Source organism: Mus pahari, chromosome 8, assembly GCF_900095145.1.
Source record: "Mus pahari chromosome 8, PAHARI_EIJ_v1.1, whole genome shotgun sequence".
Lineage (NCBI taxonomy): Eukaryota > Metazoa > Chordata > Mammalia > Rodentia > Muridae > Mus > Mus pahari.
The window spans coordinates 50,857,603-50,871,270 of NC_034597.1; the positions used below are offsets into that span (position 1 = coordinate 50,857,603).

The 13,668-nt window shown below is 42.1% G+C and overlaps 1 protein-coding gene across 2 annotated transcripts in view; it reads right to left on the minus strand.

Annotated features, from left to right (window-relative positions):
* The window catches only part of Atp8a2 (ATPase phospholipid transporting 8A2), a 514,463-nt gene that overhangs the window by 150,785 nt on the left and 350,010 nt on the right, over positions 1-13,668 (minus strand). For both annotated transcript variants that reach the window (XM_029541754.1, XM_021203245.2), the window contains exon 28: positions 3,149-3,223. In XM_029541754.1, the coding sequence (XP_029397614.1) occupies positions 3,149-3,223 (75 nt within the window). The remainder of the gene's footprint in view (positions 1-3,148; positions 3,224-13,668) is intronic.

Here is a 13,668-nt window from a genome sequence, read left to right on the forward strand (position 1 = left end):
GTGTCCTTATTTCATAGTAAGTGTATTCTTCACCCTTCATCAAGGAAACCTCTTTTTGCAATAGATAGAGACCATTACAGAAACCCACAACCACAATGTACAGTTGTGGAGTCCAGTCCCAATGATTACACCTACAAAACACTACTGTATCTAAAGCTCAGGGAAGAGTCATGAAGCAGGATGGGAAGACTGTAAGAGCCAGAGGATCAGAGATTTCTATGAGACTGTGTCTCTTAGTAATGCCAACGCTACAGCCATAAGGTCTCAGCAACACAGGAATCTTACTTCTAGAGGCTCAGTTTGTAGCTGGCTTGAGAAACGGAAGCCTCAGAATGTGGCATCACAGGCAGGTGACTAATGTAATGAGAATCTAATGTGAATCTAATAGCTCTGTCTTTAGGGACATGCAAAATCTAGTCTGTTTCATTCTGTTTAACAGGTCGTGGCAAACTAAGGAACAATGATTTACATTAGCTGACTGGGGAATCAAACATTAAAGAATAACGGTACACGACAAGAAAAAGAAGGAAAGGAATACTGCAAATGTTTTATATCTCACAGATTGCCCCTTATAGAAGGCCTCTGGCTCTGGACCGGAACCGAGTTGCTTAATAGGACATTACTGGGGCGATAAGAGCAAAATTAATTATGGGTTCAAGAACAGCGCTGTGCACAGGTTTTCTGATTTGATCATTATACTTCTTAGCAAGTCTACACTGAAGTGTGTGTGTGTGTGTGTGTGTGTGTGTGTGTGTGTGTGTGTGAAGCGTGTGCCTACACATGTAGATGGGCACATGCTTGGAGAGAGAAAGCAAATGAGAGCAAAGTATTAATAATTGACTAATCCAAATAAAGGACAGCTAGGAGAGTTCTTTGTGTTCCTTTTTGTAATTTTACTTTAATTTCATTTTTTTTCATATTCTTCACCAAAACAATTGCCATGGAAGAAATCTAGTATAATTTGAATATGATCTAAGTATGTTTCCCAGAAAGTCCGTGGCTAGAGGCTTGGTCTTCAGTGTGAGGGTGCTAGGGTGGTTGAACCTTTAGGAGGTGGGGCCTAGTGCAAGATGATCAGGGAAGGGTCACCAGGGTTGAACAATTAATGCTGGCCAATCTTGGACATTTGGCTTCCTAGACTATGACCACCTAAACCTTTTTCCTCTATAAAGTGTTCAGTCTTCAATATTTTGTTATGGCACCCACAAATGGATAATATACCTTCATGTTCTCAAAAGGTTTGGGGCTTCTAGTGTGAGAGATTCCAGGACTCCCAGATGCTGAAAATAGAAACACCTTTGCTACCAGTACCCCAAGTACCACCCAGCAGTCCCAGAATGGTGGGTTCTGTGATCTTCTTTATGTAGCTGTGGGTGCCTTTCAGCATTGCCCTCTTAGCTTTCAAGGCCTTCAATTTGGCTTTGGCTTTAGGATGAGCAGGGATTTCCTTTGTTTTTGGCACCATCTTGGCAAAAAGCTCCAGCACTCACTTTAATGCCTATTCTATGGACTCTGGTAACTGTGGTCATTTCACCTCAGAATTGACTTCTCTGGTACAGAGTCCTCTTCTCTATTGGTTGATGGGACCCTATATACACAAAACAAATTCCCAGCCTTATATGTTAAAGGCCACAATGATTCTTAACCCTTCATGGACACAACAATCCCCAGGAACATTCTTTTAAAAGGACGCCTATCTCTGAGGCACTCTCTGTTGAGTGCCTGTAAGGCTCAGGAGCCTGAATTTTTCAGAAACAAGCTCTTGCTTTTCTTTCTTGTGAGTGCACTATAGGCTTTGTCCATCGACATCATGCTTCGGCCTATCTCAGCTCATCTGGCTATGCCATCACAGAACATTTCTTGGGTTAGTTTGAATTTCCTAGGGTTACCCAGAGCTAAGAAAACCATCCTGCCCTCATAACCTGGGCATGAAAATCGAGCTAACCTCAACTTATCCCATAGGGTGACATTCATCCTTGGCTGTCCTCAACTCTAAAGGACAGCTTCATGGTTGAGTTAGGCGCATGGATGGGTTTGTATGTGGCTTCTGGTCCTAGATTATCTAGCTATCCCTAGTTCCTCCTTAGTACATAGAAGCGAGGCCCTTGAGTCATATGTTTGGGGAGGATGTTTAGAGAAGATTCTTAGCATGTTAATTCAGCTCTTCTCTCTCTCCTGCTCACCTTTTAGTGGATCTGCACAAGCAGGAAGTACACTCTGCAGTGGGCCCGACAGTCAACTAACCTATCAAAACCCGAACCCAGCCTTGCCAGAGTCTGAGCCCATACACCTGATCCTCTTCACCTAAAAGTCACATAAACCCAGGTCACACTGTGTGCCCAGGTCACATTGTGTGTTCAGCATGTTATAACCAACATGGTAGCTACTGAAAAAAGTGCACTGCAGGATGTGAGTTCAGAGTCAGAAATGCACATAGTACCTTGAGCTCTTTGAGCCCCAACCCCTCCGTTATACAACTCCATGGGGAGGCTACTTCGGAGGGTAAACTCCATGAGTTGCAAGAAGCTAGGATTGGTGCTCCAAGCAGTAGGAGAGAGTGAGCCACGGTGGTGATCCACAGATGGATAGCTATAGCACTTAGCAATGCCCACCACTTTGTTTTTTTTTTTTTTTCTCCCAAGAAAACTAGGCATTTTAGCTTATAGTTTCTGTTTGGTTTTGGCTTTTGGATTTATTAATCAATTAATCACCAAAAACCCTCAGAATTCATAGACATTCTTCAAAGAAAGGCAAAAAGCTCACTAGGTCATATATTCTTTGTTCCTATCTATATTTAAGAATTCAGAAGTAATGTTGCAAAATGCAGTGAGTTTAGATGCAGTACAGAAATTTTTCCTTGAAAATGTTGCAGAGACATTTAGCAAGAGGGTAGTCGGGAGTCCATTACTAAGATATATGGGTTAATAATTTCATGGGGCTACTCAAGAATGATCTGCTATGATTGAAACCATGTGTGGAGAGCTTGGGCTTCTGCAGGATGTGTGGCAGCAACAAAGGCCCTAAAGATACATTTGTGCTGCCCGCTAAGTACACAGATGATTGGCTTAGATACACTTCCCAGACATAAACAGTGCAGGAATGCCCCTGAAGTTCTCCATGCTATCAGATAGAAAGGGGGAATGCTTACCACATTGTATAAGCCGATGCACCAGCGCTCGAATAAAATCTGCCCAGAAAATCCATTCACAAAGGCGAACCATAACTGCAAGAGAACAAAGCTCGTCAACTTTTATATCAATATTGACCTAAATGTTTCCCCTCACTGGAGAAGTAGCCGGGAATGTGGACCACCAGCTGGACACAGCTGCGGAGGGAGACTGTGTGCCAGCAGTGTGACAGTTGTCCTTTCAAGGAGTATAAATTTCCAATACCATAAATATCAATATCTTAAGGAAAATTTATATTAAGAATGCATCGACTTTGAAAGGTTATTTATGCCATGTTTACAAAGAAATGAATTTACACCAAGAATGTTTTGTGTTAACACTTTTGATTGACTGAAAGAGTCTCAACTTCATGTATTTCCCCCTAATAAAGTTGATTTTAAAGCTATGGTGTCTCTTTGTAGGGCTTTCAAATAGATAAAGATTATAACTAATAAAAACATCATGAAACTTTTTTGTTGGTCATGTGTGGTTTTAGATGACAAAATATTAACTTCCTTGATTGGCTGTCCTCCACCTCAAGCACAGGCCAACACACAATGATAAGAAACAAGCATGCTCCAATCATCTTTTATGGTAGCATGGGAGACTGAATTAACTGGACAGATCATTCTCAAGAGGATCTGGTCAGTAAACTCAGGAGAAAAACAGCAACTTCAGCCATCAGGGATATACAAATTATGATAAGTCCATCTCAATCAGAATGGTAACATCACCAAAGCAAATGGCAACTGTAGTACTTTGAATAAGAATGGCCCCCATAGACTCATGCTTAGTCATCCTAGAATGGCACTACTTCAAAAGGATTAGTAGGTATGGTTTTGTTGGAAGAAGTATGTCATTGGGGTTGGGCTTTGAGTGTTCAAAAGCCCAAGCCAGGCTCAGAGTCAATCTCTTCCTGCTGCCTATGGATCTGTGTGTAGAACTCTCAGCTACCTCTCCAGCACCATGTCTGCTTGCCAACCTGCTGTCATGCTTCCTGCCAGGATGATAATGGACTAAACCTCTGAAACTAAAAGCAAGCCCTAGTTAAATGCTTTCCTTTTTAAGCATTGTCTTGGTCATGGTAACTCTCCACAGCAACAGAACACGGACTAAAATAAGAAGCAATCAACGCTGATGAGGATTGGTCATTCTGCAGAAAACTCAGGACACATGGAGACCCACTGTGCCATCACAGGAGTCCTCTCCCAAGAGGAAGCAGAGGCGGCAAGATCTGTAATAGGTGAGCAGTGGAGAATCAAAATTCCACGAGAAAGCATCCTGAGACAACTTTGACACTTCCTATCCAAAAGTCTAGAAAAAAAAAATCAACAGAGCATGGAGGATGGCAACAACAAAAACCTCACACAGGACTGAGACAGATGCACAGGAAATAATCTCTACTGAAGAGCCAGCCACAGGGCCAAAAGAAATGTCAAAGATTCTCCGTGAGCCTGTAGGATCTACAACATATGACTTTTCTATGAAAACAGCAGATAACATTAAATGTGTAAGGCAACAAAGAGGATAGGGAATAAAAAAAGGTTGATGCTAAGAGACTAAAGACACAGAAATGGAAACAAAAACAGGACTGACATTGATTTAAAAAAAAAAAACAGTTAGGGATAGATGGGGTAAGCTTTTAAAAAAATGTGATAGGGGCCAGAGATGGGGCAGTGAATAAAGGTACTTCCTGTTCTTGCAAAGGACCCAAGTTTGGTTGCCAGTGTTCATGTACAGTTGTGCACAACCACCTGTAACTCTAGTTCCAGGCCCTTTCTTGGCCTCTGTAAGCATGTGTATACACATGTGGACACACACACACACACACACACACACACACAGAGAAACAATATATAGAAACAATAAAAAGAAATACTTTAAAAAAAACAATATTATGCAAAGGATTAAACATACATTTAACCTTAAGAGAAAGAGAAACTTTTCAAAATGACAAAAAAGAAGAACAACCCCATTTTTATTATACTTAATTTAATTTTCAGATGTATTTGGAAGCAGGGAACATGTGCGGTGGTCAGGACAGTTTGGTAGAGTTTGTTCTCGCCTTCTACCATGTGGGTGCCTGGACAGAACTCAGGTGGTTAGCCTTGGCAGAAAATGTCTTTACTGCCAAACATGAGAGAGTTTTAAAAGCATGGGAGGAAGCACTATGAGAATAAAGCCAAATTCCTGCTTTGTCTTACAAGTCAGCAGGATCAGACCCTACCCTGCTTCTTCCCTATTTTTTCTTCCCCCATTCTCTCCTTTCTTCCTTCCTTCCTTCCTTCCTTCCTTCCTTCCTTCCTTCCTTCCTTCCTTCCTTCCTTCCTTCCTTCCTTCCTTTTTTCTAGAAAAAGCAGGTTACCTGGGTTTGAGTAACTACAAGGGTGTAGAGGCAGAGCAGCAGTAGCTGGCTGGACTGCCTGCCTCTCTGCTCTGTAATTGTGATGCTAGGAATGAACCCAGAACACAGGTTATGCTAGGCCAAGCACTGTACCACCCAGCGCTCTCTCTCTCTCTCTCTCTCTCTCTTCCCTTTCTTCTTTCTTTCTTTCTTTCTCTTCTTTCTTTCTTTCTTTCTTTCTTTCTTTCTTTCTTTCTTTCTTTTTCTTTCTTCCCTGTCCCTTCCTTCCTCCCCTTTCCCTTCCTTCCCTTTCCCTTCCTTCCCTTCCCTTCTTTCTTCTTTCTTTCTTCTTTCTTTCCTTCCCTTCTTTCTTTCTTCTCTTTTCTTTTCTTTTCCTTTCTTTCTCTTCTTTCTCTTTTCTTTTCTTCTTTCTTCTTCCTTCTTTCTTTCTTTCTCTCTTTCTTTCTTTCTCTCTTTCTTTCTTTTTCTTTCTTTCTTTCTCTTTCTTTCTTTCTTTCTTTCTTTCTTTCTTTCTTTCTTTCTTTCTTTCTTTCTTTCTTTCTTTCTTTCTTCCCCCACTAGATAGAGTTTCTTTGTGTAGCCCTGGCTGTCCTGGAACTCCACTCTATAGAACAGGCTGGCCTTGAACTCATAGAAATCTGCCTGCCTCTTCCTCTCAAGTGCTGAGATTAAAGGCATATGCCATCACTGTCTGGCTTGAAATTTCATTTTTAATTAAACAGGCCACTCCCCCCATGAGGTTATTATTTTTCACCAACCTAGTGGACAAAGACGTAAATTTGACAAAGTGAAGAACTAGCTGTTCTAATCCCTAGCGAGGAATTCTGCATGGTTGACAAGTGTTCAAAGTCCTTTCCTTTGACTTGAGGATTTCACTTAGTTATTTAAATCTTACAGCTTTAGTTATGTGATACTCAACAACAACAACAAAAAAGTGTTTGCTTTGACATTATTTGAAATATAGAACCTGTACACACTATATGATGATTTCTACAGAATACTCATTCGTTTAAATAAGCACAATAATCCATCTTGAAGAGCAATACAAAGCCACATGCATAAAAAAGCTCCCAGCCAGGCCACTGAAAAGAAAAATCAAGTTGCAAAACAGGGAAGTTTGGACAGTCCCGTGCTTCAGAGTTTGGGGGTCAGCTTAAACTACCCAGGAAGACTCTGTTTCAAAAACAAAACAAAACACAACAAAAACAAAACAATAACAAAATCCAAATCTAAACTTAAAACCCCCAAACCCAGCAAAGCCCACATGACTATAAAACATAGGTGCACACTCTCCACATGGTCATCATCTCTGACCGTTCCTTCTGAGCAGCAAAGAGAGGCTCATCCATGCCTCTTGCAGTGCTCTGAGCTCTCAAAACATCCGTGTTTTGTTTATATAACTGAGGCAGTTCCAACTAGGGACAAGTTATCAAGGAGTGGACATTTCACGGTGTATGGGGATCTCCACGGTCACCTCCTGACAGAGGATGATGTTAATTGTCACGGACTGGTGGGGAGGCCAAGGAGTCTGTTGACCATCTTTACACCATCCAGGTGCTCCACCCCCAACAATGACCTCACTTGACCCCGACTGTCAGTAACACATTGTGGAAAACCCCTGGGTGTATTAGGCTTGTCTGGTGTGCAAAGCTGTGACTACATGGTCACTGTCTGAGGAGGAAGGGGCTCAGAAAGCTTCATCCCTTAAAATAATAATAATCCACTTGGAGTCACACGGCTGTAACCATGGCCAACTCTTACGGGGCCAATGTAGCACTGGGAGTGAATTCAGCAATTACACACCGTTAAGCCTACAAACAGTCATCTATTATAAAAATAAATTACTGAAGAGTTGTTTTAAAGAGCCAGGACGAACTTAGTATGACCAAGACACCTGCATTGGTGAAAATTCCTAATAAGAAGGGAAAAAGGTTTTAAAGAGAGTTCTTATCTTTTTTTGTCTGGATTGTCTGTGGGACAGTGATGTGTGGGACAATAAGTACCAAAGCCTCCGTGGTCACTCAGAGCGGGGACTTTGATATCCCGCCCCCTCCACTGCTCCCCCCTCCCCAAGCAGCTGCTGCTCCACAGTTCAGCTGGCACAGACCTGGCTCCTCACAGTCTGGATGTGTTTGCCCTCATTTTTATCATTTGCAGGTGCTGCTGGAGTTTGACAAGTGTAAACAAACTCATTCTTAACCTTTCATCTGCATTCCAATCACCAATCCATCGCTGGTGATTAGATCTTTTTATGTGATTGGAATTATTATCTTTTTTTTTTTTTTTTGGTAGAGGAAAATGAAACCCCAAATACACAAAACAAGTTGTCCCGCCTCCCCCTTCTCCAGTCCACCTTATCATTTCAAAACCCGTAAGCTGTTTGTTTCTTCCCCTTTAAAAATTCAAACTTGATTGCATCTTGGCAAGATTTCCATAGGTAGAGGGAAGCGTATGAAAATGTAGTGTATTTTTAAACATTTATACCATCGGACTTAGTTTTTATTTTATTTACTTGTGAGGCAGGTACGCGGTGACTCTCTGACACACTGTAAAGTCAGGCTTCCACACCACTTCTTCATATACAAATGTTAATTCATATATAAAAGACAGCACCACCCAATTCCTGAACACCAAGGTCATTTTTGGTGGGTCACTGCTCTCACATGTGTAGACCAAACTCCACCCTCAACGCAAACAGATGGTCTGTCTCCCGACTCGAAGCTTGAAGTATCTGCTGGCCACCGTGTTTTACTCTTTTGGGTTAATGGGAGAAGAGATTGCTCCGCTTTAACTTTCTGTTAACCAGGAATGCTCTTAAATGAACCAAGCCAAGGCCCAGAGCTGGGCAGCCTCAGACTTGGTGGGTTGGTGGGAGGCTTGCCAAGCACTGCTGCTTGCCAAGCTCCTGGGGTTTGGGTCCTCAAACATAGGGCTGTTATGAGCAAACTGACCCAAACTTATTAAATAGCTTTTCCTTCTCGGAGAAAGGTCTTCTTTGCTTTAACTCCTGCTTGACTGCCAAAAGCACAGTAAATGTTGGCTGAATGTACAGGCTCCTGTCTGGAGGAGCGACTGCCACTGCTCAACCTCAGTGGGTCTGGAGGAGTGACTGCCTCTGCTCAACCTCTGGGTCACCACTAGCAGTCAACAGCTCTGAGACAATGAACTGGGATTAAAGACATTGCTTTCAGAGACAAATTGTTGCATACCCCTGTCCCCCATTTAACCTGGCCATATGAATTAAGAGAAAAACAAACAAACAAAAAACAAACAAACCCAAAATGTATTTTTTTCTAAAATTCTGTTTCTAGAAATTAATTCTCCATTGCTAAAAATGCTGGTTTATAAAAACGCTGCCTTGTACAGTGTTGTTGGCAATAAACGACAAGGATGAAGGCAAAGGAGCTGAGATCCTCTTTAAGCAAATCGTGTATGATGTATGAGGTCAAAGAGCAAGGCTGTGGAGTCAGCTCTCACTTTACAGTTTATGTGGGGTTGCTGTAGGTCACCAGGGCTCCTTGGCAAACACATTCCCCACTGATCCATCTTTTCAGCCCAGACAACAAAGCTCTTAGGTGAAGGCCAGGTGACTGTAGCAGATCTATGAATTATTAAGTACTTCAAAAAATACTGATGGGAAAATCAAGGGGAAAAAGCAAAGGTGTGATACAGAGGAGGGGGTCTGAGCCAGGACAGGGAGGCCATGGACTCTAGAAGCTTCCCTACAGGTGATGTTCTGTCTGACAGGTTACATGACCAAGAAGCCAAAATGAAACAGATACTATAAAAGATGGTTGGGGAGCCAGGCAGAGCCCTGTCTTAACTCTGGAAGAGTTTCCTCACCCTTAGTCAATACTGGACAGGGAAAACGTGGGCGTAAACACTGCAAACCCATAGGACATGTAAACGATAAGCAGGGAGTAGTGCACATAGGATCCAGGTTCTGTAAGAGCACAGAAGCAGTGCATTCCTATACATTCGAGAGAGAGCACGAGAGGCCGGATCCACCGTTCCTGTTGATCTCGGAGCAGAGGCAGAGGCAGACGGGGGAGTCTTGTTAGCTGTATGGGGCACCATTTTTTATCACAGCACACAAGTGCAACTTTCACTTTTGAAAATGACATAGAAGGACACTTAGTCTTCTGTGTACCCATTACACTCACATTTCTCTTAGCCTATCACACTCTTTATTCATTCATTCATTCATTCATTATTTATTTATTTGCATTTTCTAGCTACCCTCATATGACCAGATGTCATATGGGTTTTATTCATGATGGCATACTTCAGACCTGGCTCAGAGCTGGAAAACAGTGGTAACAAATGCTCACAGACTATTAGTCCTTCAAGTGAGCACCTGATAGGTTCATCTTAACTGTTTCCTGAGAATGGATCCTCACTTTCTGAGTGGGACCCCTAGCTTCATTTTCCAAAGGACAGAGGGATATGAGGATGCTAGAATGCCGAGGCCTTGTAACCGTCCCGATGGATCAGCTTCCTTGAACTTCATTGACACCCTAGGAACGCCTGCTCCCACCTCACAGTGAGGAAATCTGAACACAAAGAAGACAAGGCACCAGGCCCGCACTAAGTCGACCCTTAAAGGCCACAGCGGTCAACAGTAAATAAACTATGTGTTTCAAATAAGTGACTTTTAAAACATTTAAGTTAAGGCAATCAAATATCAAATCTGTATCTACGGCTAATCTGCTGCGGATACTTTAAGATCGTAATATCAACAAAACACTTCCCAAATGGAAAACTTATTGAGAAAATAACCCAGGTTTTCATCAAATGACAAGTCAAAGGAGAAGAGGTCCCTTAGGGTTTGGGAAACAGGCTACAAAAGCCTTCCTCACCACTCTAGTTTGAAATATTACCTGTTGGGTGTGGTGGCACAGGCCTTTAATCCCAGTACTTAGAAGGCCGAGGCAGGCAGATTTTCTGGAAGTTCAAGTACAGTCTGGTCTACAGAGAGAGTTCCAGGACAGCAAGGGCTAGATGGAGAAACTCTATGTGGAAAACCCAAAAACTAAAAACCACCCCCCCAAAAAAAGAAAAAAAGAAAGAAATATTTCCCAATAATACTCTGAGCTAACATATTCCAATCTTTTGCTAGCATGGATGAGTCTGGCCCAGCAGACAGTCAAAAGCAATATTTATTATCCAAATTCCTTAAATAGAAACATGCAAATGAACGATCTTATTTAAAAGGACTAGAATCTGAAGTTGAGAAAGCACAGAGTAAAACAAATAAATGATCATGTCAAATGCCTATAGCATACGCCGTGTGGCTACAGATTTTATTTCTTTGTTGTTGTTCCTTTCCACCCAAACTTCAGATGACTCAGTAAGTTGACTGTTGTGGCCCAAAGCCACAAAGTTAGCAAAGGGAAAGTCTGGTAAACATTTTAAAAAGTGTCTTTAATTACTAATTTCTAAGTACTATGAAATGCCTCTGTTTCTACATAATTACACGGTTAGACTGTTAAACTATAGAATATCAGGTAAATATGAAGTCGTGTTTTCTCCTCCATAAAAGACCATAATTCTGACCAGATGGGGTATGCACAATTAAATTGATTTTTAATAAGGAATTCTTGGCACAATAGAATGTAATCGCTCTAAATTGTATCAAGGACTACATAAAAAAATATTTTATAGTTCAAGGCTTTAGCTCCTCAGCCCAAATCCCTTGCTGGTGTGCGAGGGGACCAAGGGCTCTGGGGACCCGTAAGGGAATAATGAGCCTTTCATCTGGAGGTCACTGGCTAGGATCTGCTATCGTTCATTAATGACACAGCTGTGTTCCACCTCCCATTGCTAGAACAGTGGCAGGGGTTTGTTATGCAAGGGGTAGCAGAAATGTGTGTAAAATCATTTCATTTACGGGCAGGACCTATGGCAAGTATTTGAGAACGAGAGTTTTATAACCAATAAAACAATGCTCTTAAGTTATTGACAGTAAGATTTAGTGTTTGGCTCCACAGAGCAGGATGGTCAGAGGAGCACAGAACTCAGGTGTTCTATGGTATCTGCATCAATCCCTTGTCCCCCTGAGTTACTCATGGATGAGGTGTGGACTGTGTTTTGTTTTGGGATGTGAAGGGATCGGTCCCTGTCTTTTACTGCTGTGAATAGACACCATAGCCATGGCAACTCTTATAAGGACAACATTTAACTGCCATCCAAGTTGGCAGGGGCAGAAAAGCTGAGAGTTCTGAAGGCAAACAGTAGAAGACTGGCTTCCAGGGAGCTTAAAGTCCACAGCCACAATAACACACCTACTCCAACAAGGCCACACCTACTCCAACAAAGCCACACCTATTCCAACAAGGCCACACCTACTCCAACAAAGCCACACCTATTCCAACAAGGCAACACTTACTTCAACAAAGCTACACCTACTCCAACAAGGCCACACCTACTCCAACAAGGCCACACCCACTCCAACAAGGCCACATCTTTTAATAGTGTCCCTCCCTGGGCCAAGCATATTCAAACCACCACGGCCCCTGTCTACTTTCTCAGAGTAGTACGATAAGAGAAGAATTCTCATTTTATTTATTTAGGTTTCCTCAGGAATGAGTGCAAGCATACATGTATATACAGAACTCAGAGGTCAACCTTGAGTAGCATCCTCTGAAACTCTGTTCCCCTCCTTTGAGCCAGGGTCTCATCCACTGTGATTGACTTGCTGGTCAGTGAGCCTCAGGCATTCCCCTGCTGCCCCACTAATGCTGTGACCACAAGCTCATGCCTCATGCCTGGTTTGATCAGTTCTGGGAATTGAACTCAAGTCCTTGGGCTTCTAAGGCAAATGACTCACTGAGCAATCTGTCCTCCTGTCCATCTTCAAAGATACCCCATAGTCGAACTACCTGCTTACATTCATGCTCTATGCTGTCAGCAGCAGCTACCTGTGTGCAGAAACAGTTCAGTCTGAATGAGGATTAGAAAAGTTTTGAGGGAACATCATAGAGGGACCTTGCAATTCTCTCTGGATGATTCGGCAGGCATCCCCAAAGGGGTTGGGGCCCTAGAAGGCAGGAGGGCTCCTGGAAATAGAGGCATCAGCTTGTAGGAGTGTACAAGGTGTACATTTCAGGGCGAATAGAAGGAATATGAGGTGGAAGAACCGTCAACCAGCAGGTTATTCCAAACAGGCAAACAGTGGTACATGTGTCCCCTCACAGAAAATGAAAGATCCAAGTACCTGGAGACTTGAAGAACCATTTCAGTATATTTATGATTTACTGTGGACAAACATGTAAAAAATTTACCATTTGAAGCTATTTCTTTTTAAGCATTTAGTTGGGTAGCATTAAGTATGCTGGCAGGGTTGTGCAACCATCACCAGTGTCCACCACCCACTATGTCCCCACTGAGTCACTCTCCCTTGACCTCTCACTTTGTGTCTCTGGGACCATTTTATATTCGGTCTCTAGGAATCTGACTACTGTAGTTATCTCAGCAATAAGGCATTTGTCTTTTTCAGCCAGCTTACAAGATTTAGTTCTTTTACTCTTTTATAAAGGGTTCATCCACATCTGGATACTTGGGTTGTTTCCCACTTGGCACCTTGAATGCTCAGTAAAACATCTGTGTTGGGTCCTAGATGTTGAGATAGACCGGAGCCATGGAAATCTGCAGATAACACAAAGGGCCACGAACCAGTCTTCCACAGCAGCAGGGTAAGTTTTCTTCATCCTCAGCAACACTTGGCATTTCCTGTCCTTTCATTTCCTGATGCTTTCTCCTCAGCATCCATTTTAACAGGTTTGCAGATGATTATGATACTGATGATGAATGATGTTGAGAACAATTTTATAAAGGAATTAGCCACTTGCTTATCTTTGTTTATTCAAGTATTTTTTTTTAAAAATCTGGCTTTGTTATTGAGCTGCAATTCCTTCTATATTTAGAATACTAATTCCTTATTCTGTTTTGCCAATGTTTTTTCTATTTCATCTCTTACATGTTGATAATATCCTTTACCCAAAACAATGCAGTTTTGTTAAATTCCTGTTCATCTTTTTCTTTGGTTGGATGTACTTTTCATGTATTCTCTAAAAAAAAAAAAAAAAAAAAAAAAACCGCAGGGAAATCAAACAGAATGAAACCACCCCTCTGTTA